Source organism: Mus pahari, chromosome 3, assembly GCF_900095145.1.
Source record: "Mus pahari chromosome 3, PAHARI_EIJ_v1.1, whole genome shotgun sequence".
Lineage (NCBI taxonomy): Eukaryota > Metazoa > Chordata > Mammalia > Rodentia > Muridae > Mus > Mus pahari.
In genome coordinates, this window is record NC_034592.1 from 162731753 (window position 1) to 162752063 (window position 20311).

Sequence of the window (20311 nt, forward strand, 5' to 3'; positions counted from 1 at the left end):
CTGTCCAGATTATAAACTCTTGATGCCTTGGAGAGCCAGGGAAGGTTATTTTGTTGCTTTTGTTTCTTTTGTTTTGCTTTGTTTTGTTTTATTTTTTGTTGTTGTTCTTGGTTTTGTTTTGTTTTTATTTTTAAATCCAGACAGGATTTTATTAGGTAGCCCAGTGTGGCCTTCCCACTAAAGACCCTCCTGCTTCAGCCCCATGTACAGAAGGATTATGGGTGAACATCGCCACACCTGGCTCACATGTCTTTTCAATTAAATGTATTACACCCCAAAAGGGAGACATCTATGGAGAGTTTCTGCCATTGGCTGTTGATACGATTGTCAGTGGTATGATGTTAATGGCCAGTGGCTGTCGGCTGTTACTTGGCTAAACTCAGACCAGCTACTGTTTTACTGTTTTCCATTTCCTTCGGTGATGTGTTGGGATCCTACAAAAACAAAACAAAACAAACAAACAAACAAACAAACAAAAAAAAAAAACGGTTGGTTTTCTGAGACTGGGTTTCTTCTGTAGCCCAGGCTGGCCTAGAACTATGAAACTGGGAGCCTTCTTCTGCCCCAGCGTCCTGAATACCTACAGGCTTACAAGCATGAGCCATCACACTCATATGACTAATTATCTTAGTTTTACAGATGCGAAAACTGGCCCAGAGGGGTTCAGAAATATGTTCAAGGTCGCACAGCAGAGAACGCCTCAGTTTGAAGGTAACCGGTATATTCTCTCTCTATCTCAGGTCAAGAGGCCCCGGAAATGGAACCCTGTGGGCTCCTCCGGTGAGGGTGTGGTTTGGCCCAGCGCCTCGTTGCACTGAATCCCCGGAAGGAGCATGCACTGGTTGACCTGAGCAGAGTGTGAAGAGTTCCCTTTGCTGGGCTGGAGCCGTAGCCCACACCTGAGGGGATCGCTACTCGCGCCCTCCAACGCCTCGGTTCCACGCTTGAGCGCGAACTCCTGAGTAGGTAGCATCTACGACGCAGTGAGTCCTGAGCCGTATTTTTCCTAGCCTGCAACCTCCAGAGTGCCCCCCAGCAAAAAGAAATCACTGCGTGCAAAGCACCAGCTAGGTCCCGCTCTCTGTGCTGTCCCTGCCCTGCTCAAGTTCCGCCCCTCCGCTCGGCCCCGCCCCGGCGCGCCCTCGCTACTGTCACCTCCGGCCCAGGCCCGCCCGAGCCTCGCTGCCATTGGTGGCGGTGGTGAGGCCACCACCCCCATCCCTGCGGGAGCGGCTTGAGCGATGAATGAAGCGGGAGTGGGCTGCGCGCGTAGGCCAGAGCGCAGGGCGCAGCGCGGCGGCCGGGTTCGTGGGAAGGTGAGTGCTCTGGGATCTGGACTGCTTTGAGGTCTCGGACCAGGATGGCGACAGGATCTGGCGCCGTACTAGATGCCTCCTAGGTATGCCAGACTCCGACTTGCTGACGTCAGGAGCGCGGCAGGTGTTTGCGGAGGCTGGACTAAAGTGCGGTGGCACCCGGGGTGCGTTGTCTGGAGACACATCCCGGGGAACCTCTGTGGGGACAGAGTGGGCTCAAGGGAGCCGGATGCAGAATTCACCCCTTCTCACTGCACATGAGGGAAGCTACAAGTCTGCAGTGGGGTGGGGAAAGGCAGAGCCGCTGCGCCAGAGCGAGAGGGAAGATGGGAGTGGACTTGGGGCGCAGGAAAGCGTGAGGGGGGACCGCTAGAGCTGTTGGCCCAGGTTAAAGGTCTGCGAGTATACGCAGGTGTGAGCCTCTGCAGGTCTGTTCAGTGACAGACCCAATGGCTCTGGTGGCTGTTGCTAAGACCGAGGGAAACGTGGAGCACGGAAGTTGCTCAGGAATGGCGGGCTTTGTCCCTACGAGGAGCGTGGATGCCCGGGTCCCTGAGGCCCTGTACCTTCACGCAGCTCTCGGACGCCCCCGGACGCGGGTGTATGCCAAGGAGAGTTTGGGTCGCCTTGCTGCCTGATTGGCACGCTTAGCTTCAACCCCCCCCCCCCCAAGACAGGGTACCTCCTTCACGGGAGAGGTGAGCATCTGTAGGAAAAATGAGATAGAGACACACAGAGATAGAGACCTTGTAGCTTGGGGCCCCAGGCGCAGTGGCTTGAGCTTAACGTGATGAGGATTGCTGGCCTCCCCCGAGACATGGCCTTGGGGTGTTTCCGTCCGGAGGTGTTGAAACTGCCCATTTGTGATGGAACCACCCCTACTTTGGGGCAGTGGGTTTTTTAGTTTAGTAAACCAAGGTAGCTGTCTAGTCAGCTGTTGTTAAAGATCTTGGGGCAGGTGGACGGCAGGGGAGAGAACACCTGGTGTTTAACCGAATTATTTATAAATCTTAGCTGTGGCAATGGGGACAGCAGGCGCTGTCTGCTGAGCCTGGCATTTGCTGGCTGGAGAGGGCTTTGGATAAGAGCAGTCCCAGACAGCATTTTAAAGTCCCCTGGCACAGGGGAGGCCGGAGGTTTGTATCATTTGCCAGCCATTCCCTCCTCAAGAAGAGAGGAGAGCCAGGTCAGAGAATCAGCAGTTACCAGGACAGACAGGACTACGCTGGTGGCCAGAGGTACCTGTTGGCTGTGATGAGGTGCAAGACTTGCCTTGCCTGCACACTAGGAAAGACCAACAGGTACTACCTGGATAAATTCTTCCCGGATGATCTAATTGTAGCTCATTGGGTGTGGCCCCCAAAGCAGGTGCCGGACAAGTCCCGACCAGAACCTTCCCCAATACTGCAGAGGGGCCAGGCAGGCAAGACAGAGGCTTGTGACTGGGTGAAGAGAGGGGCAGGGCCGGCAGGATAAATACCTTGTAAATGGGCCCAGCAGGAGAGCCACCCCTTTAGACTCTGTCTATGCCTTGCTTCCAGACACCCAGATTTTCTCAGTTCACTGACATTTGGGGGCCTGTTGTTGCGAGTCCTCTCTGTTACAGAAGTGTTCTGACTTAACCTGCTTCCCGGTTGGGTGCTGTTGTGTTATATGAATTCAAACCATTGTGATCTCCTAAAGTGGAACAGGTCAAGTTCCCAGCCAGAGGGTCCGCTGCAGGATGGAGCATTTGAAACACAGAAAGTTCACTGTCGACTCTGGTGCTCTCGGACACCCCTGCTTCCTCTTGAGATATACTCAGTGCTCCATGAAGCCCAGAGTGCTCCCTTCCTGATCCCCATGGTCACTGAGAGAGCTCCTGGGCTAATCCTTGGAACCTCACCACAGACCTTGTTCTGGGATTCTGGAGAAACTCTGACCTTAGTGTAGTCTTGATGAACACGAGGGACAGGGAGATACAACTCTAGTTCTCAGCCACTGGGAGTAACTGGACAGGCCCTCAGGGACTGTGTCCCATGTGTCCAGTGGCCAGGGTTCTGCCTGACCAGTAGAGCCTGGAAGCCTTGCTGGCAGGGATGAAGGAAATGCTGTGCCTGGGTTGTATCCTGTTGTGGGTCACTGCAGAGGCAGCAGCTGGTCTGGGATCATCCTCCAAACCTGCTGCTCTCAGGTGAGGTTCTCTACTTTTCCCCAGCACCCCTTTCCCTGTCATGGACAGCTATCATGACCTCATTCTTGTTCGCATTACAAAGAATTATAATCAGCTGGGTGTGGTGGCGCATGCCTTTAATTCCAGCATTCAGAAGGCAGAGGCAGTCAGAGCTCCGTGAGTTCAAGGCCAGCTTGGTCTGCATGGTGAGTTCCAGGACAGCCAGCCAGAGCTACATAGCAAGACACATACACACACACACACACACACACACACACACACACACACACACACACCCCATCTTGAGAATACAAAGCAAACAAACGAATTAGAATTCTGGGCCATTTCTGTAGATGAGAGTGGTGCTTTCTCAAACCACTGGCCTTTTATAAAGCTACTCATTCGTGGCTCAGAAACCAGGGGCCACCAGTAAGTAGGGTGAGGCTTGCAGCCATTGTCTGGGCTTCCCTTGACACAAGATACCTAAAACTCCTGGATCTGAGGGAGCTCCAATATGCTGTTTCTTCTCCCCTACCTGAGTACTACCAAGCTCCCCTTTAATATGCCCAGGCTTTGCCTTCGCCTTGTAATTTTTAAACCTGCAAGCTTTGGGGCTTGCCTCAGACACTGCTTCTCAGACCCAAGCCACAGAGAACACTTAGGACTGTCTGAGCATGGTCCTCTCCACTCCACCCACACCTACTTGGGTCCCACTAACCAGAACACTCTGCAGGTTTCACACCCTAAGAAGCCACCTGGAGGCAGTGGCCTGGCTATGCCAGGCAGGTCTCTTATCTAGCTAGAGCTGCCTCCTGAACCTAAGAGGACCCTGAGAATCATGAAGGTTGTCTGTCACCAGAATCCTTCACTGTCCCCCAGAATGTAGAAGAGCTGTTGCAAGAACCATCACACCAACAGTCAGCGATGAGCAGGGACAAAGCAAGCTACTTTTGTCCCCAACTATCAGATGAACTGAGGGACACCAAATGAGGTATGGGGACTTTCTTGAAGTCCAGGAGCGCCATGCATCAGAGGTTGAGGTTGCCCAGTACTGCACGTCAGTTTCCCATGAGACGTAGTGGCAGCTGGGCTGAGTCCCAGACCTCGTGACACACTCTTCATGAGACTTCTCCAGGTCTTGAGGAGGGAAACTGAAGGTCAGAGAGGCCTGTGACTTGCCTTCCACCTGGCTTGGAGGCAGCCTCTACCTGGCCCTCTGCTTCTCAAATCCACCTTGACTAGCAAGGCTTCCATTCCCCCTCCAGAGCAAGCTACTTTTGTCCCCAACTATCAGATGAGCTGAGGGTGCATGGCAGAACCTTCTATGTGTCCTTGGATCTCCAGATCCCCAGATACAGACAGGGTGGCAGACCTGTGTGAGACATGTCCTTCTGGTGCCAGCCCTGGTGTCCCTTATTCAGGTCCCAAGTCCATGGCAGCTCCTGAGCAAAGCCCCAGGTTTCCTATACTTTCAGCAGAGCATGGCTACCAGGTGTGCAAACTGGGTTGCACTAGGTGCTTTGGTGGCTGGCCGATACACTGTACCCCTTGTCTGAAGCTCATCCTGAAGAAGCGAACACACTCCTCTTGTCTGTAAGAGGGGATACCTGAGAGAAATTAGGAGCCAGAGAAGAGTGCCAAGGTCTTAGGGTTGCTACTGACCGGTGTGTATGTCAGAAGGGGTTCTGGGAGAGAAGTGGGCTTAGTGTGCTGGTGGCCCCAGAGCAGTTGGGTGCAGAGAACAATTTCTTTTGCCTCCTTTTTCTGGCTGGAGCTGGGGGGGTATTGGGGTTGGAAGTGGGGAGGAGAAGAGAGATAGGAAAAGAAATGAATCTGTGGTTTGCCAGCTGCCAAAGTCTGAGGAGGTTATAAGATTTGGGCCTCAAAGTGTCTCCAAACGAGGACAGAATTCTGCCAGACATCCCACCTTTAGGACTTTATAATGTCCTGAGAACATCCTGCAGAGATCCAGGTAGCAGGGGTCTGGGGCAGAGGACTACTCTGAAATTCTTCCTTTCAAATTGCAGTGTGAGCTGAGGACTTAGGGACTGCTCCAGCTGGGAGTTCAGTAAATGGATGGATAAGGAAAAAAGGAAGGAGAGTGCAGCCATGCGGAGGCCAGAGACCTTTTCTCACAGATTAGACTGTGGCAAGCTGCCTCTGGCCACTGACCTTTCTGGGAGACTCTGAGGAGGCAGCTAGAGCTGGCTGGATTCTTCCAGAACTAAAAGACATCATCAACTAAATGCTGCAATTGCAGCCCTGAAGACAGTGCGGGGGACTTGTAAGGGAATTTTGGTCATCTAAAATAGCTCACATGCATTACCTGTGCACACGCCTGCCCTTCCCATAGTGCTCAGGTGTGGCCATTGTCAGCCACCAGAGGCCCCTGGGCTTCATTATCCCCATCTAATCAGCTTGGCCTAATCCCACAGGGCTAGGCTGCCGAGCTGTCTGGGTGGAGCCAGCCTGGTGGGCTGAGACACAGAACAGGGAAGGTTGGCTATGTAAAAGAGCCATAACCCTGCTGTTCCCCACCTGCTCGGACTGAGAAAACTCCTCCAAGTCTGGTGCCAGCTTCTCCGGGTCTCAAATATTTGTTTTCCCTACTACACAGCTGCTAGAGGTGTGCTAGAGGACGTAGATGCAGGAGCCGGGACTGGCACACGGGCAGGCTCCACTGCAGTAAGTAGTCCCTCACATGAAACAGCTGTTTAGTGGTGATGGTAGGGGTTAAGTCACATGGCTGGAATCCCACTGGGGAAAAGGTCTCTGTTCTTGGATATTGTCAGGAGTACAGGGCCCAGGTGAGTAGAGTAATGGACCTGCTTTTCTATAAATCAAATCAGTGAACATATGTGTCCAGGAGACCCAGGCAGATCCCAATTGGTCACGCACACAAGGATGTTGGGTGTCCTGTGAAAGGCTCTCCCCTTGTCAGCTGTGGATGAGCTAGTCCCAGCTCCATGTGCTTTGCCCCCTGGAGCCTGTATTGTGCTGAACCAGCAACCACACATGGCTGGCAAGGACCTCTTAAGGACTGCTCAGGTATAGTGGCTGTGGGATCCTGGTAATGATTTCTGTACCCTGGGGGCAAGTCCCTGAACCCTGGTGCCTAGCAGAGGTCGTATCAGTGTCAAAGGAATGGGATAACCTCGAATGAAGCCAATGAGAAATCTACGGGGATTTACTATCAGGAACTGACTCATGAGATTATGAAAGTGGAGATATTCCAGGATCCTGAGGACGGTAAGCTGGTAGACCAGTATCCCTTCCACGCAGCTAAGCCCCTCCAGACAGTAGCGCCTGCAGACTCTATGGTGTCTTATTCAGAAACCCCTCAGTGACATGCACATGGTGACATGTGGCAAATGCACCTATAGTCTAACACTAGGGTCTACTCCAGCCATTCCAGAACCAACCTACCAGAACCTAGGAAGAAACTTGAAAGCTAGTGATCTGGCCATACCTTAGCAGCACAGTCCTGCTGAGACCAGAATGGCGGCTGTGGGTGTGGGCACAGAGACCCAGAAGTTGCTGTTCGTGGCATGAGGTTGTTTTATCGGTGGTGATAGTGAGGTGTATGTTCGTGTGTGCTGGTGCACATGCTATGCATGTGTGTGAAAGTCAGAGGACACCCTCAGCTGTTGCAAGCACCACCTCGTCTCGATTTGTTTTATTTATTTATTTATTTATTTATTTATTTATTTATTTATTTATTTTTGAGGTAGGGTCTCTTATTAACTCAGCAAGTGACGAAGCTGGCTTGCCAGTGAGCCTCAGTAATAAGCCTGGCTCCACCTCCTCAGTGCTGGAATTGTAAGCATGAACCATGAAATCCAACTTAAAAAAAAAAAAATCAGCAACAAGAAAGCCATGTGTTCCAGGGCACGGAACTCAGGTGTTAATCCTTGCAAGGCAAACACTTTACCAGCTGAGGTCCAGTCCCGCTCTCAAACATTTATTTTTTATTTATGTGGCCGAGTGGAGTATATGCCTTCTATGTGTGGGTGCCCACAGAGGACAGAAAAGGGCATTTGATCTCCTGGAGCTGAAGTTATAGTTGTAAGACACCTACGGGCGCTGGGAACAGAACTCGGGTCCTCTGGGAGATACTGCCTTAACTGCTGAGTCATCACTACAGCCTTAGCGTCCCATCTCTTTTGAGTCAGAATCTCCAGCCTTGAACTTGTAATCCTTCTATCTCACTGTCCCCACATGCTGGTACTACCGGTATGTGCCACAGCCCTAATCAGCTTTGCCACCCTACCATGGAAAGACAGCAAACATCAGAAAATCACGTGGCTAAAATTTACAGTAAGATTTCAAATTGCTCATTCAGTGTGCTTCAACTGTTTGCCATTGTTCTTAGCTCGGGTGAAACCAGGGTGAAGTTGCTGTGGGACACCCATGCCTAGAATTCTTAGGTGGTGGCTTTCGTTTTCAGGGAAGAAATCCTGTTTCCTTCTGTCTGGTGCTGATCACAAAACTGCCGTCTGTTGCAGTATATACCCCATCTGCCTGTGTAGTCCTGTGTGGTCCCTAGCAGTTGTCGTGGGATAGGGTGGAGAGAGCACAGTGGGCAGGGGGCAAACCTGTACAAAAGCTAACAGCACTCTGGTTTCCTTGAGTCTTTTCCTTCTGATTCTCCATGTGCCCAAAGAGTCTGCTGTCTGCTTCAACCCCAAGTTCTAAGGCTGGCACACAGTATGGCCATTCTCATCCCTCTGTCTGGCCCTACCCTCTTCCTCCTTGTCTCCCTTCTGGCCTGTTCCACTGTCTCGGCCGCCTCGACTGCACCTCGCCTGCTATTCTGCCAAAGCCTTCCTTCCCCACGAGGCTGGAGATGCCCCAGCATGGGATGGGGGACACAGTTGCTTTGGGACCAGGGAGATGACTTAGGTAGAGAAGAGCTTGCTGCTCAAGCTTGAGAACCTGAGCTGGATCCCCACTATCTATGTAAGAGGACACCCATGGGGACACATGCCTGTAATCCCAGAATAAGGGAAACAGGCAAGCAAAGATCTCTAGGACTTGCTTAGACACACCACTGAGCTCCAGGTCTAGTTAGAGACCCTGTGATTAAAAAAATAAGGTGAGGTGGCTTAGCCCGTGAAGGCACTTGATACCATTTTTGTTTATCTGACTTCAATCTCCAGGGCCTACGTAGTGGAAGAAGAGAGTGGGTAGGTGGTAGGTCGCGGGGTCCTTCAGAAGATGTCTGGTGGCTGTATTGTACTGTATGGATTCTGGAACCCACCATGTGGTTCTTGTCTGAATTACTGCTGGCTGGCCATACAGTGCTTCTGCTCATACAGCGGAAGACAGCCCAGGCAGGCAAGGCAAAGGCATGGACATGGGGTGTGGGTTAGGGGAACCCAGGGTGCCTATGAACCCCTCCGTGTCTTAGCTCTGTTCAATGCTTGGTGGTTTCGTCCAGTAACTCTGTCTTCAGTGTCTTCAGGTGTGGCCACACCTTCAGAGTCTGCTGGAATCCAGTCCCTGGGACCAGGCTGTGTGTGACCCAGTAGCTGCAGGGCTGTGGCCGGGAGCAAGGTGTGAGGGGTGGGCCAACAGCCACTCTGGCTCAGGGAAGGCTGATCCCAGTGACAGACTAAGTGGGACCTGAATGTTCACGCAGTTAGGAGAGCAGGTTTACTAATGAGAAACTCTGTTCACAGATAGACCCAGTGACAAGACAGTCTCTCGGCCACCTCTACTGCACCTCACCTGCTGTGCTGCCAAAGTCTTCCCCACGAGGCTGGAGATGCCCCAGCACGCGATGGGGGATACACATTTCCTCTCCCTCCCGAAGCACCTCTTTACCAGCGCGTCCTCTGCCAAGGACAGCGGGGGTGATACTCCGCCCAGCAGCAGAGCATCCCCAGCCTCCCTGCGCTCTGCCCACGGCACCCTGAGCTCCTCCAGCCAACCTCTGTTTGAGCCCCAGGTTGAGAAGCGGAGTAACCAGACAGCCCGCGAGGTGCAGTACGTGTCCTCGGGGCCACAGAACTCACTGTGCGGCTGGCAAGCCTTCACGCCCAAGTGCCTGCAGGTCTTCAACACCCCCAAGGGCTTCCTCTTCTTCCTGTGTGCGGCCTCCTTCCTCCAGGGCATGACGGTGAACGGCTTCATCAATACGGTCATCACCTCCATCGAACGTCGCTTCGATCTGCACAGCTACCAAAGCGGGCTCATCGCCAGCTCCTATGACATCGCCGCCTGCCTATGCCTTACCTTCGTCAGCTACTTTGGGGGCAATGGGCACAAACCGCGATGGCTGGGCTGGGGCGTGCTGGTCCTGGGGGTTGGCTCCCTCGTATTCGCACTGCCCCATTTCGCAGCTGGCCGCTATGAGGTAGAGATGGATGACGAGCTGGGGACTGGGCTGTGCCTGACTAATCAGAGTCGTGTGGAGTGTAAAGACAGTGCCTCAGGCCTGTCCAGCTACCGGCTGATCTTCATGCTGGGCCAGCTCCTGCACGGTGTGGGCGCCACACCACTCTACACACTGGGCGTCACGTACCTGGATGAGAACGTCAAGTCAAGCTACTCGCCCATCTATATCGGTGAGTGGGACTTGCCAAGGAGTCAGGGCGGGTAGGCAGAAGGGACCAGCAGGTGACATGAAATGAAGGTGATGCATTCTGGGGGCCTGGCTAGGTGAGCTTATATCCCTCCCTCGGTCATATGACCCAAGTGTCCCTAAGCGACCACTTACAACCATCAGGGCTTTTACCAAAAGACAGGAGAGTGAATGTCAACTTTCCTAAGGAGCCCCATAGTGGTTTAGACCAGAGATCTCAGCACAGCCCTATACTAGATGGGGCCCGCTCACATGGCTCAGGGGCTCCAAATCCTTGGGCAGAGCTAAGGCAGGGTTAGCTGGCAACCATCCTCTTTGTAGTTTGGAAAGAGTCCTGTGCAAAGGTAAGTGGGGGGGATAGAGGCAGGCTCCTTCTGTGCCCTGTGTGTACCGAACCTGGCCTTACTAGCTGAGAAGTAAATAGAAGTCAGGAATGCTGACTTGGAGGCAAAGCCACACAACAGCTCACAGCTTCTATATCGTGGCCTGTGACCTTCGAAAGAACTGCATGCCATGCGGCTGAGTGCAAGGTCTACCCAGATGGCCTCAGATTCCGAATCCTCTCAGCTCAGGCTCCTGCCTCGGGACGGGCAGTAGGGAGCCAGTCCCGGTTGCAGGCTACACAGAGGCACACTTGTCTACAGTGGTCTACTATGGAGCTACAGGCACATGAACATGGTGGAGGTGTCTTTTAGGAGGGGCCCACTGAGTGGCCTGTGACAGCTGCACACTCTTTTTGCTTTCTAGCCATCTTCTACACGGCAGCCATCCTTGGACCTGCGGCAGGCTACCTGATTGGAGGAACCATGCTAAACGTTTACACAGAAGTGGGCCAACGGTGAGTAACTGGACGTCCCCACCTGCCTGCCTCAGTACCTGGGATGCTGTGGGCTCCAAAGAATAGTTCTGATATACAGCTGGAAGATAGAGCAGGGAAAATCTGGGCTAGTCTTGGATACAGGACTGGGGGTGTGCAGAGAGACTCGGGGGTCTGTGAGTGGCTTCCAGGGCAGAACCAGAGTAAGGCAGGAGATGGGGGGAGGGGTGTGGATTCAAGTTCACATGATTCTGAAGCCCTGGCCACGTGTCTTCAAAGCTCTCCTCTTGAAGCGACAGGCAACGCGTCCGTATCTTTAGTGTGTGGTACTAATCTTTGTAAATGTAATTGGGAGAGCGGGTAGTGGGAGGGTTGGGAGGAGACAGAGCTGGGGTGGCCTTTGCTGGATACTGCCCAGCAAGGCTGTGCTGGTGGCCTTGCTCTACCATGTCCTTCCATGGAAGGGTAGCTCTCATTAGAGTTTTCCTGGTGGCTGTACTGGGTTTAGGGCACCACTCCACCTTAGGACTCTCTCTGCAGATGGCGCCGGCGAGGTTTCTAGTGCTCTGCCCTCTCACTTGCCGCCTCTAGCCCTGGGTTGATACTATGGGGTCAAGGGTGCGTGTTCTATGCAGAGCCTGAGGTAGGTCAAGGCTCCTGTCTTTGCATCTGGATGTGTTGTGGTCCTTGGGCTCTGGGTTCTGTGTTAATATGCACACGGGTGGGTGGGAGCACGATCTAGGCCCTGGGGCAGCTTCCTACTGTTTCAGAATAGAGGGTGTACAAGCTCTGCGATCCTGGCATTGCCACCTAAAGTCCTTCCTCCATTCTTCTTGACCCTTGTCCCACCATCCCACCACCCCCATCCCTTGCTTCCTCTGAACCCTCTTCTTCCCAAGTATGAAATCCCATTGGCCAGTCGCTACCTTCCCATGACTCTCCTGTTCTGAGAGCCCCCTCTCTCCCGTGCAGATGGCAGTCGGACGCCTAATGGTCCCTGTGTGAGTAGCTCAGTGAACTCCAGCTGAGCCTTCTGTCCCTTGAGCTCTGAGGCCCTGAGGATGACAGCTGGTGTGGGGAGGGATACCAGCTGTTACTTGAAGCTCCTGTCCCCAATGGGCCTTGCCCCCAAGGTCTCAGTCTGAGGCCCAGTGGCAGCTTCCCGGTGTCTGGCAGTCGGGGTCTGAGTGAGTGAGGAGCTGCTCTCTCAGGGAATGGCCACATTAGAAGGCTTCTCCAGTCTGAAGAAGAAGTGAACATAGGGGTGTGACCCCCAAGAGTCTCTGTTGCCCTCTGTGAAGAGGTCCTGGGGGAATTAGCAGGCTAACCCATGCAGGTACTGGAAAAGACACAGGGACACTGATCAGTAATCTAAGGACCATTGCTTCTTCCAACAGGACAGAGCTGACCACTGACAGCCCACTGTGGGTTGGCGCCTGGTGGATCGGCTTCCTGGGAACCGGGATTGCTGCATTCCTCATCGCCATCCCCATCCTCGGCTATCCCCAGCAGCTACCAGGTGGGTTCCCGGCCCTGGCACAGAGGTCCAGGAGGCAGAAGATACTCTTCCCTGTCATGTTCCCTTCTCCTGTCCTTTCAACTAATGAGGCGTGGAGACTTTGATCAAGCAGCCTGTTATTCCCTTCTGTGTCTCTACCTGAAATGACCCTTCCACCTCCATGCCTTACTGGGCCCACATGGGCCTTGCTCTCATGTCTGCAATCCTGTCACATGACAACGTCACCTTTTCTGGCCACACCCTCATGTAATACCACATGAGCATCTGCATATATTGTCCCCAGGTCCTGAGGAGTGGAGGAGTTAGGGTCAGGGCAACCTCCATGGTGAGATCCTCTGGAAGCCATAGCTGTCTACTGATTCTGTCCCTCCAGGGTCCCAGCGCTACGTTGTTATGAGAGCCGCTGAAACACAGCAGCTGAAAGACCATAGCCGCGGAGCAGTGGGCAATCCGGCTTTTGGCAAGACTGTCAGAGACCTGCCCCTGTAAGGAGTGTGTGTTGTGTTTTTGTGTTGTGTTTGTGTGGGTGTTATGTGTTGTGTTGTATGTGTGTGGAGTGGTGTGTGTTTTGTTTGTATTGTGTGTATGTGTTGTTAGTATAAGTTGTGTTTGTGTGGGTGTTGTGTGTGTGATGTGTGTTTTATGGGGTGTGTTGTATTGTGTGTGTTTTCTTGTATGTGTGTTTTGTTGTATCTATGTGTTGTGTGTATGTGTTGTGTGTTGTATTGTGTGCTGTGTGTTGTGTTGTATGTGTGTGGTACGTGTATGCATGCTACCAGTGCACCCTCCATGCCATCCACAGCCCTTTAACCCTCTTCTTGACCCACCAAGCACTGTGAGACATGGGCAGCAGAAGCTCCTGGCTGAAGGCACGGCCCTGGTTGAGACCAGAACCACTGTATAAAGCCCCATAGAGCAGATGTCTTCCCAGTGGTATGCCTCCCTGTGTACCTGCAGGCCTCGAGGCCCTCCTCAGAGAGCCCCTCAGGCAGTATAGACCACCATTGTCCTTTCTTGGGTGTCTTGCTATTAGAAGCTCCAAGGAGATGTGATTCTGGACACCTCCCCCACAGGACAGAGCACCACAGTCGCAGAGGCCTCTTCAAGCTCTTGGCTTGCCCACTGACCGTCATCCCTCCCCCCTCCCCCCTCCCCCTGGGTAGTCCTTTTCCATGCTTAATGTCGTCACTCTATCACCTCTTTTCTGTGTGTCTGTCCTAGCTCTGCTACCTTACAGGTCAAGAAACAGTCTTTGAGCTAGTGGGGCTCGGGGGATAGTGTAGATTCTAGGAGCTCCTGGTATCTGCCTACTGTCTCTTCCTTATACAACTGACATTTCCAAAGACCTAGCTGAGGCAACCTTAGGATGTGTTGCAACCCCATTACTTGTCCTGATCTTATGAATGGTGGTGGCAACTAACTGACGAAGGCTCTCGTGGGTAGGGCTGAGTTCCACAGTCTGTCCTTAACACAGAGAAAGAAGGATAGCCCCCAGGAAGCCCAGAATAAGGCTTTGTATTTCGTTACTGTTCAGCTCATCCAGGACAGCCTACCTAAGAGGGCTGAGCCCCAGGCATGACTGAATTGGCTGAGGGCCTACAAGCCATGGTCTAAGAGTTTATCTTAAAGTTGGTCTCTCCTCACCCCAACAACAAAGCTGCCTGCTGTTAAACCATCGGGGGCAACATAGCATGGCACGGGCTTTGCCCAGCTGGGAAACCTGGGCCTCTTACTGTGCATCATACAGTAAGAGGTTCATGCCCAGCATTAGTGTCTGAAGCTAAGCGCTGGCACTGAACCAGCCCACAAATGTGTTCCTTCCTTAAGACTATGAAGGTCATGTCAGTTCTCAGTGCAAACCCAAGAATCTCAGCCCTCAGTGGGGTTAGGTAACATGTGGAACATGTTCCACACGGCGAAGCTACCCTTGTCCTCAACCACCACAGCCTGAAGCTAAGCACGTCTAGGCAATCCCTTGGGAATGAACCAGCCTGCACATGGTTATCCCATGCCAGACATATCCACAGAACCAGCTGGGGAGGAGCTGTGACTGGCCAGCACCCTGACCCTGTCGGTCCCACACTCGCTTTCCCCTGTCAGAACAGGAAGCTGAGCAACTGACTGGAAAGACTTTTCAACCCTCAAGTCAAGAAGTAAAATTTAAAAGAATTGAGTGTACCGTACCTCAGAAGGGATCCTGTGTGTGTCTCACTTGGGCTGGTCTGACTGCTCAGTGACCCTGGTTCATTGTCTAGGAAGCGGTAGGTTCTTGCCAGTAAGCACGCTGTCATGGACCCTGCTGATGGCAGGGCTGTGACTAATCCTGGCTTCTCTTCAGAGAGTGGTGTATTTTGGCCCATATCCTCCCTATATAGAGCTGGAGTGTGGAGCTGTGTGCTGCTGCCTCCGCTGGTACTCGGGACTATCATGCCCTAGGTCTAGGTTTGGCAAAGAGAATGAGTCTTACGGGGGCAAGGATGTGTAGTGGCCACTCACAGGAGGCAGGAGCAGGCACCATAAGCCTCGTCACACCAAGCTTGTAAGCTGCGGCGTTCACGCCACCCCTAAGACCGAATCCTCCTCCCAGGCTTCTGGAAACGCTTTAGTGTGCAGAAACCAGCATAGTTACTGCACTATGAGCTGACTTCAAGGGACGAACGCCCTGGCCCCGTGTGACCGACTGGGATAGATGACAGTAGGGGACAATGATCTGCTGTGACCTCCATCCAGGCTTAAGGTGGTGGCTGTCCAAGAAGGACTAAGTTCAGGCTCTGCTCCCAAGAGCTCTGTGATAGCTCACATTCAGCCTCACAGTCTGCACACCGCCCTCACTCACCCCAGGGAACCTGGAGCCTGACTCCCCTGCCAGCAGACAGGCGGAGCCTTCAGAATCACCCACCTCTCAGATGGGTGTGCTGCCACGCCCCGGTCACTCTGCCTTGTGGAAGGCAAGTCAGTCACCACCTCACCGTGTGGCTGATGTCTTTGACATTCCAGATGGGGTGGCAAATGGAGGGAAAGAGCCAGACGAGGGAACTCAGCGCCGACAGTGCTGGGGCCTTGGATTCTTAGGACTCCAGGCCAGAGTCACCGTGGGATTAACAGACTCTGTATCTGACCACCAATCCTATTACCACTCCTACAACTACCATCCCTAAGTACGGGCCAAGAGAAAAGGGCCAGACCTACTCAGGACTCCTTGAAGGCCTTGCTTCCAAACCCAGAAGATGCCTGCCTCTTCTCTCCCTAGCTTGTGCTTGGGAACCTGTACCTCTCTTGGTGACTCCTACCCAGTCTAGGTCCCTATACCTTGGTGACCTCTTACCCCTTGGTGACCCCTGCCCCTTGGCGGCCCATCTTTTGGTGAGCCCCATCCCATTAGAGACCTCAGCCCCTTGGTGAGTCCTACCTCCTAGAGACTTCTTTTGATGGCCTAGCTCCTGGGTGACTCCCCCCACCCCCATCCCTTAGTAGCACCCTTCGTAGCCCTGTCCAGCCCTGAACTTGGTGGTCACTGTCTCTCTACCCCTTGCTCAGACACTCTGCTCATTTGTCCCGGGGCCTACCAGATGCTATTACTATCTTCATCCATTCAGGGCCTGTCCGTGTCCACACACTGAAACTGGAAATCAGCCACGGCAGTGACATAGTCTGCATAATTGGTTTTAGTAGCTTTGTGGTCAGGGGTACCAAAGGCTTACAGTGGGGTCATTAATTCACTACCTGCCAAGCCCAGCTTCTCACCCCCTCCGGGTGTCTCTGGGATAGATGTGGGTACCACTTCACTGCCCTCTCAAAACCAGTGCCCTTCCTGTGTGGGTGGCCTCGGGGATGGCAGGTTCCTTGCATGCAAAGTCTGGGGCATTCTGACCCTCTCCCTTTTTCTGGTCTCTTCCCTTTCACCCAGCTCCATCTGGCTCCTTCTAAGAAACCCCACGTTCATCCTGCTCTGCCTGGCAGGGGCCACTGAAGCCACACTCATTGCTGGCATGTCCACATTCGGTCCCAAGTTCTTCGAGGCCCAGTTCAGCTTGAGTGCCTCCGAGGCTGCCACCCTGTTCGGTAAGGAGACCCTGAGCATTGGAGCGCTCTTCAGGAACAGCTCGAGCTCCTGCAAGCTAAACTTGGCCTTCAAACTCCAAGTGGACAGTGCTCCAAGAGGGGAGGGAAGGCCAACTCCTGTATGCAAGCCACTTTACCTACCACTCCTTACAGAAAGGGTTTGGGCCAGGTTGTCCCCATGGGCCATGCAGTTGGTGCCCCAGAGTCTTAGGGATCTAAGTTTTGAGTCCTGACAGAGCTCTGTGGCAGGTTGGCCTTGCAGGGACCATCCAGAGTCCTTACTCTACAGCTCATGGCCTCCCTAAGCTGAGGGCAGGGCACATCCTTGCTGGTCACACCTCTGGCTGGAGATGCCCCCATGCCCTCACTGATCAGTGCTGAGCTCAGCCTAGGACACTGACCAGTGTGAATAGAAGCCATCAGCTGCAGCCCACCTTGCAGGTCTTGTCTGGGTAGTGAGAGGGTATCATATTGGTGACTCCACTCTCCCTAGACACATCCTTACCTGGCCCAGATGCCCACACCTGATGGCTCCCTCCCATTCTTTGCACTTTCCTATGCTGACACCCTTGCCCCTGTATACCCACCATATGCCTTTTTCACTGGGCTCTGGGCTTCCAGGTCCACTGCACAGAGAGAACCCACCCTACTCCTACAGCTATCCCTGAGCACGGATGGGCAGGGATTATTCTCTCCATCCCTGTGTCCGCACTAGTTCTGCAGAAATGACAGGATTGGGGTTTTTTTTTGGCCCTCACTAAGTGAGTTCCTTCCTCAGGATACCTGGTGGTGCCAGCAGGCGGTGGCGGTACACTCCTAGGTGGCTTCCTGGTGAACAAGTTCAAGCTCCGTGGCTCTGGGATCATCAGGTTCTGTCTGTTCTGCACCTTCACTAGCCTACTGGCCTTCTTTGTCTTCCTCATGCACTGCCCCAACGTGCACATGGCAGGTGTGACCACTGGCTACGTTGGGAGGTAAGCCTGGTAGAGGTCCTGCACGTGGGGGCCCTGCGTTCCTGAGGAGGACTAGCACCGCTGGGGAGGGGCTCGCTGCAGGTCACTGTAACTTATGGGTATGGAAGCATATCAGGAAGCCTGAACACCTGCTAACATACCGTCCGATGCTGTTTCTGTAGCCTCCTGCCTAAAGGACAGCTGGACCTAAAGGCGGCTTGCAACGCCATCTACTGTTGCCAGCCAAAGCACTACAGCCCGCTGTGTGGCTCAGATGGCACCATGTACTACTCTCCCTGCTACGCAGGCTGCCCTGCGGGTGCCGAGACAGACCTGGGTGGCCAGAAGGTGAGTGTGTCCACGCCCACATCCCCCACTCTGGCCGGGACCCGGAAGCTTCTGCCTTTGTGTGATCAGCACTGTTATTGGGCTCCCCAGGTATACCGAGGCTGTAGCTGTATCCTTGAGAAGGCTTCCTCTGGCTGGGGCAATGCTACCGCAGGGAAGTGCGCTTCCACCTGTCAGAGCAAGCCCTTCCTTCTGGTTCTCGTGTTCGTTGTAATTATCTTTACATTCCTCAGCAGCATTCCCGCGTTAACTGCTACTCTACGGTAAGAAGCTCTCTCATCGCATTTTCTCTTGCAGTACCAGCAGGTGGCGCTCTACAGATGCTGCTGGGCCTTCGGGTAGCTGCAGGCCCAGGAAATGGGCCTCATTCTAGTGGCATCGGAGTTGACTGTCTCTGGTCCCCAACGAGGTGCTTGGCACCTAGGGAGGTGGTGATGTGGCCTTGAACTTGCCCAGGACTCTTGCTGGTGTATGGGGTATGAGGTGCACAGCCAAGCTTCCATGGGCTCTGACAGCGCACTTTTTATTGCAGGTGTGTCTGTGATCGGCAAAGGTCCTTTGCCCTGGGGATCCAGTGGATCGTCGTAAGAACACTAGGTACTGCGGGGGGGGGGGTAGTGTGAGGAAGCCGTGTACAGTTGTGCAGTGTCTTCAGGCGTAAGGAACTAAGCATGAGGCTATGGGCCACATTGAGAAGGGCTTTTTCCCTAACTGCCCACTAGAGGGACACATTGTCTTTCTATATACCCCGTAGGTTTCTTTGCCTCAACATAAAAAAGCCCTCCTGAGAAACCATGGTGTGCCTGCCCAATGCTAGTTCTGCAAAAAAAAAAAAGGGGGGGAGTTAAGTCTCCCCTTTGCCCCTGGGAACACAAAGGGACAAAGTGGCCTTACAAGGGTCTTCCCTGATGAGCTACCCTTTCCTTATCCGTTAGGATATTAAGTGAACTCTCTCCTTTGGCAGGCAGTATTCCGGGACCTATTGCCTTTGGCTGGGTGATTGACAAGGCCTGCCTGCTGTGGCAAGACCAGTGTGGTCATCAGGGCTCCTGCTTCGTGTATGAAAATGAAGCCATGAGCCGGTACATGCTCATCGCAGGGCTCACTTTCAAGGTGAGATGGCTCCTCTGGCGTCTGCCTCCACCTCTGCCACTGCCCCCCCCCCCCCCCCCCCCCCCCCCCCGTCTCCCTGCCATGCTCCTACCTTGTCTTATATAAAGGCTCGGCCATGGGGTTAGGGCCACCCTGAATCCAGGAGACTTCATCTTGAGGTCTTTCCTCGGCCCTATAGAGACTGTGTTGTTAGCGGTTTCTAAGGACAAGAGTGGTACATGTCTCTTAGGAGGGACCCTGTCTAGCCCGTACCAGGTCTTTCCACCTTGTCTTGGCCCCTACTTTTAACCAAAGGTGGTTCTCATTCTTTAGTTGAAGTATTGGTGTCTCATGCAGGGCAAATCATACAGAAAGGTGTGTCTTCGTTCCAGAAAGAGTAAGGCAGAGTATTACACCAGCACCCTCGGCTGGCCACCAAGGGTCAACGTATCCTCCTGTCTCCCCAGGTGTTGGGCTTCCTCTTCTTCGTCGCCGCCTACTTTCTCTACAAGTCCCCTTCCGTGTCCTCAGATGGCCTAGAGGCCTCCCTGCCCAGCCAGTCCTCGGCCTCCGACAGTCCCACAGAACAGCTCCAGAGCAACGTCTGACACCGCTGGCCCCTCCACATTTCCTGAGGAGTCTTCCTGGAAACCCTGACCCACCCTTACAGGGTGGTAACCCTGAGGACTTGCAAAACCTCACACTGTGTTCTAGGGCCTCACACTGCCCCACACTATGACCGAGCAGTCTCTGAGACATTATGGAGGAAGTCACGTGTGTCATATGGGTCATGTATGAGCCAGACACATTCCCCAAGCTCTGGAGTCTGAAAGGGGGTCACTACATTTCATAGACCATCACCTGGTCCTGATTTCCTGTGTCTACTGAGAAACCCCATGCAGAGCAGCAGTGCCCTGGGCATGGACCTGTGGAGCCAGCTATTGGGTATTTTGCTTGAATCTGCTTACTGCCTGTCCTGGAAGCCCGGTGGCCTCCATGCGGGGCAGCAGCAACTTGAATAGTTATGTCCAGATGTATATTTTGCACTGAATGGTGTTTAAGGAATCAGTTTTGTACTTGATCATGTGACTCATGTCCAAGCAAACTGCATTGAGGATGTAATACCATCTGAGGTGCCACGCAGCTTGTGTGGACAATGTGTTTCTATGTTTTTGGTTAGAGTGTACATAATATATTTTAATATTTAAACCAATAATTCTTGTGTGATGTTTTGTGCCTAAGAGTCTATGATTTGGTAGGTCTTTCTGCCCACATTTGGTAGAGGTTTCCATAGCAATAGGGTGTCTCGGGCATCGCTGGAGCCATGACACTCCTGGGGGTTGGGGTGGGCATCCCCACTACCTTTGTGACCAGAAGCAAGGCAATAATGGTGCAGGCACCTACCGACTGGCCCCAAGTAGACAGGCTTTAACCAGACCTCTAGACCTCCCCTACTTTCTGAACGA

The 20311-nt window shown here is 53.3% G+C and overlaps 1 protein-coding gene across 2 annotated transcripts; it reads left to right on the plus strand.

The window, feature by feature from the left end:
- The first annotated feature begins 1187 nt into the window (after nt 1–1187).
- Slco4a1 (solute carrier organic anion transporter family member 4A1) lies at nt 1188–20058 on the plus strand. 2 transcript variants are annotated; one of them, XM_021193858.2, is made up of 12 exons: nt 1188–1316; nt 9150–10037; nt 10802–10892; nt 12269–12390; nt 12764–12875; nt 16298–16452; nt 17231–17426; nt 17588–17753; nt 17844–18016; nt 18286–18350; nt 18718–18866; nt 19313–20058. In XM_021193858.2, exons 2-12 carry the CDS (start codon nt 9236–9238, stop codon nt 19451–19453), a joined length of 2172 nt encoding a protein of 723 aa, XP_021049517.1. In that variant the 5' UTR covers nt 1188–1316; nt 9150–9235; the 3' UTR covers nt 19454–20058. The 2 variants fall into 2 exon arrangements, with proteins under 2 accessions (XP_021049517.1, XP_029392424.1); XM_029536564.1 differs by lacking the exon at nt 19313–20058 and having other exon boundaries at nt 1257–1316; nt 18722–18845.
- Nucleotides 20059–20311: the final 253 nt, after the last annotated feature.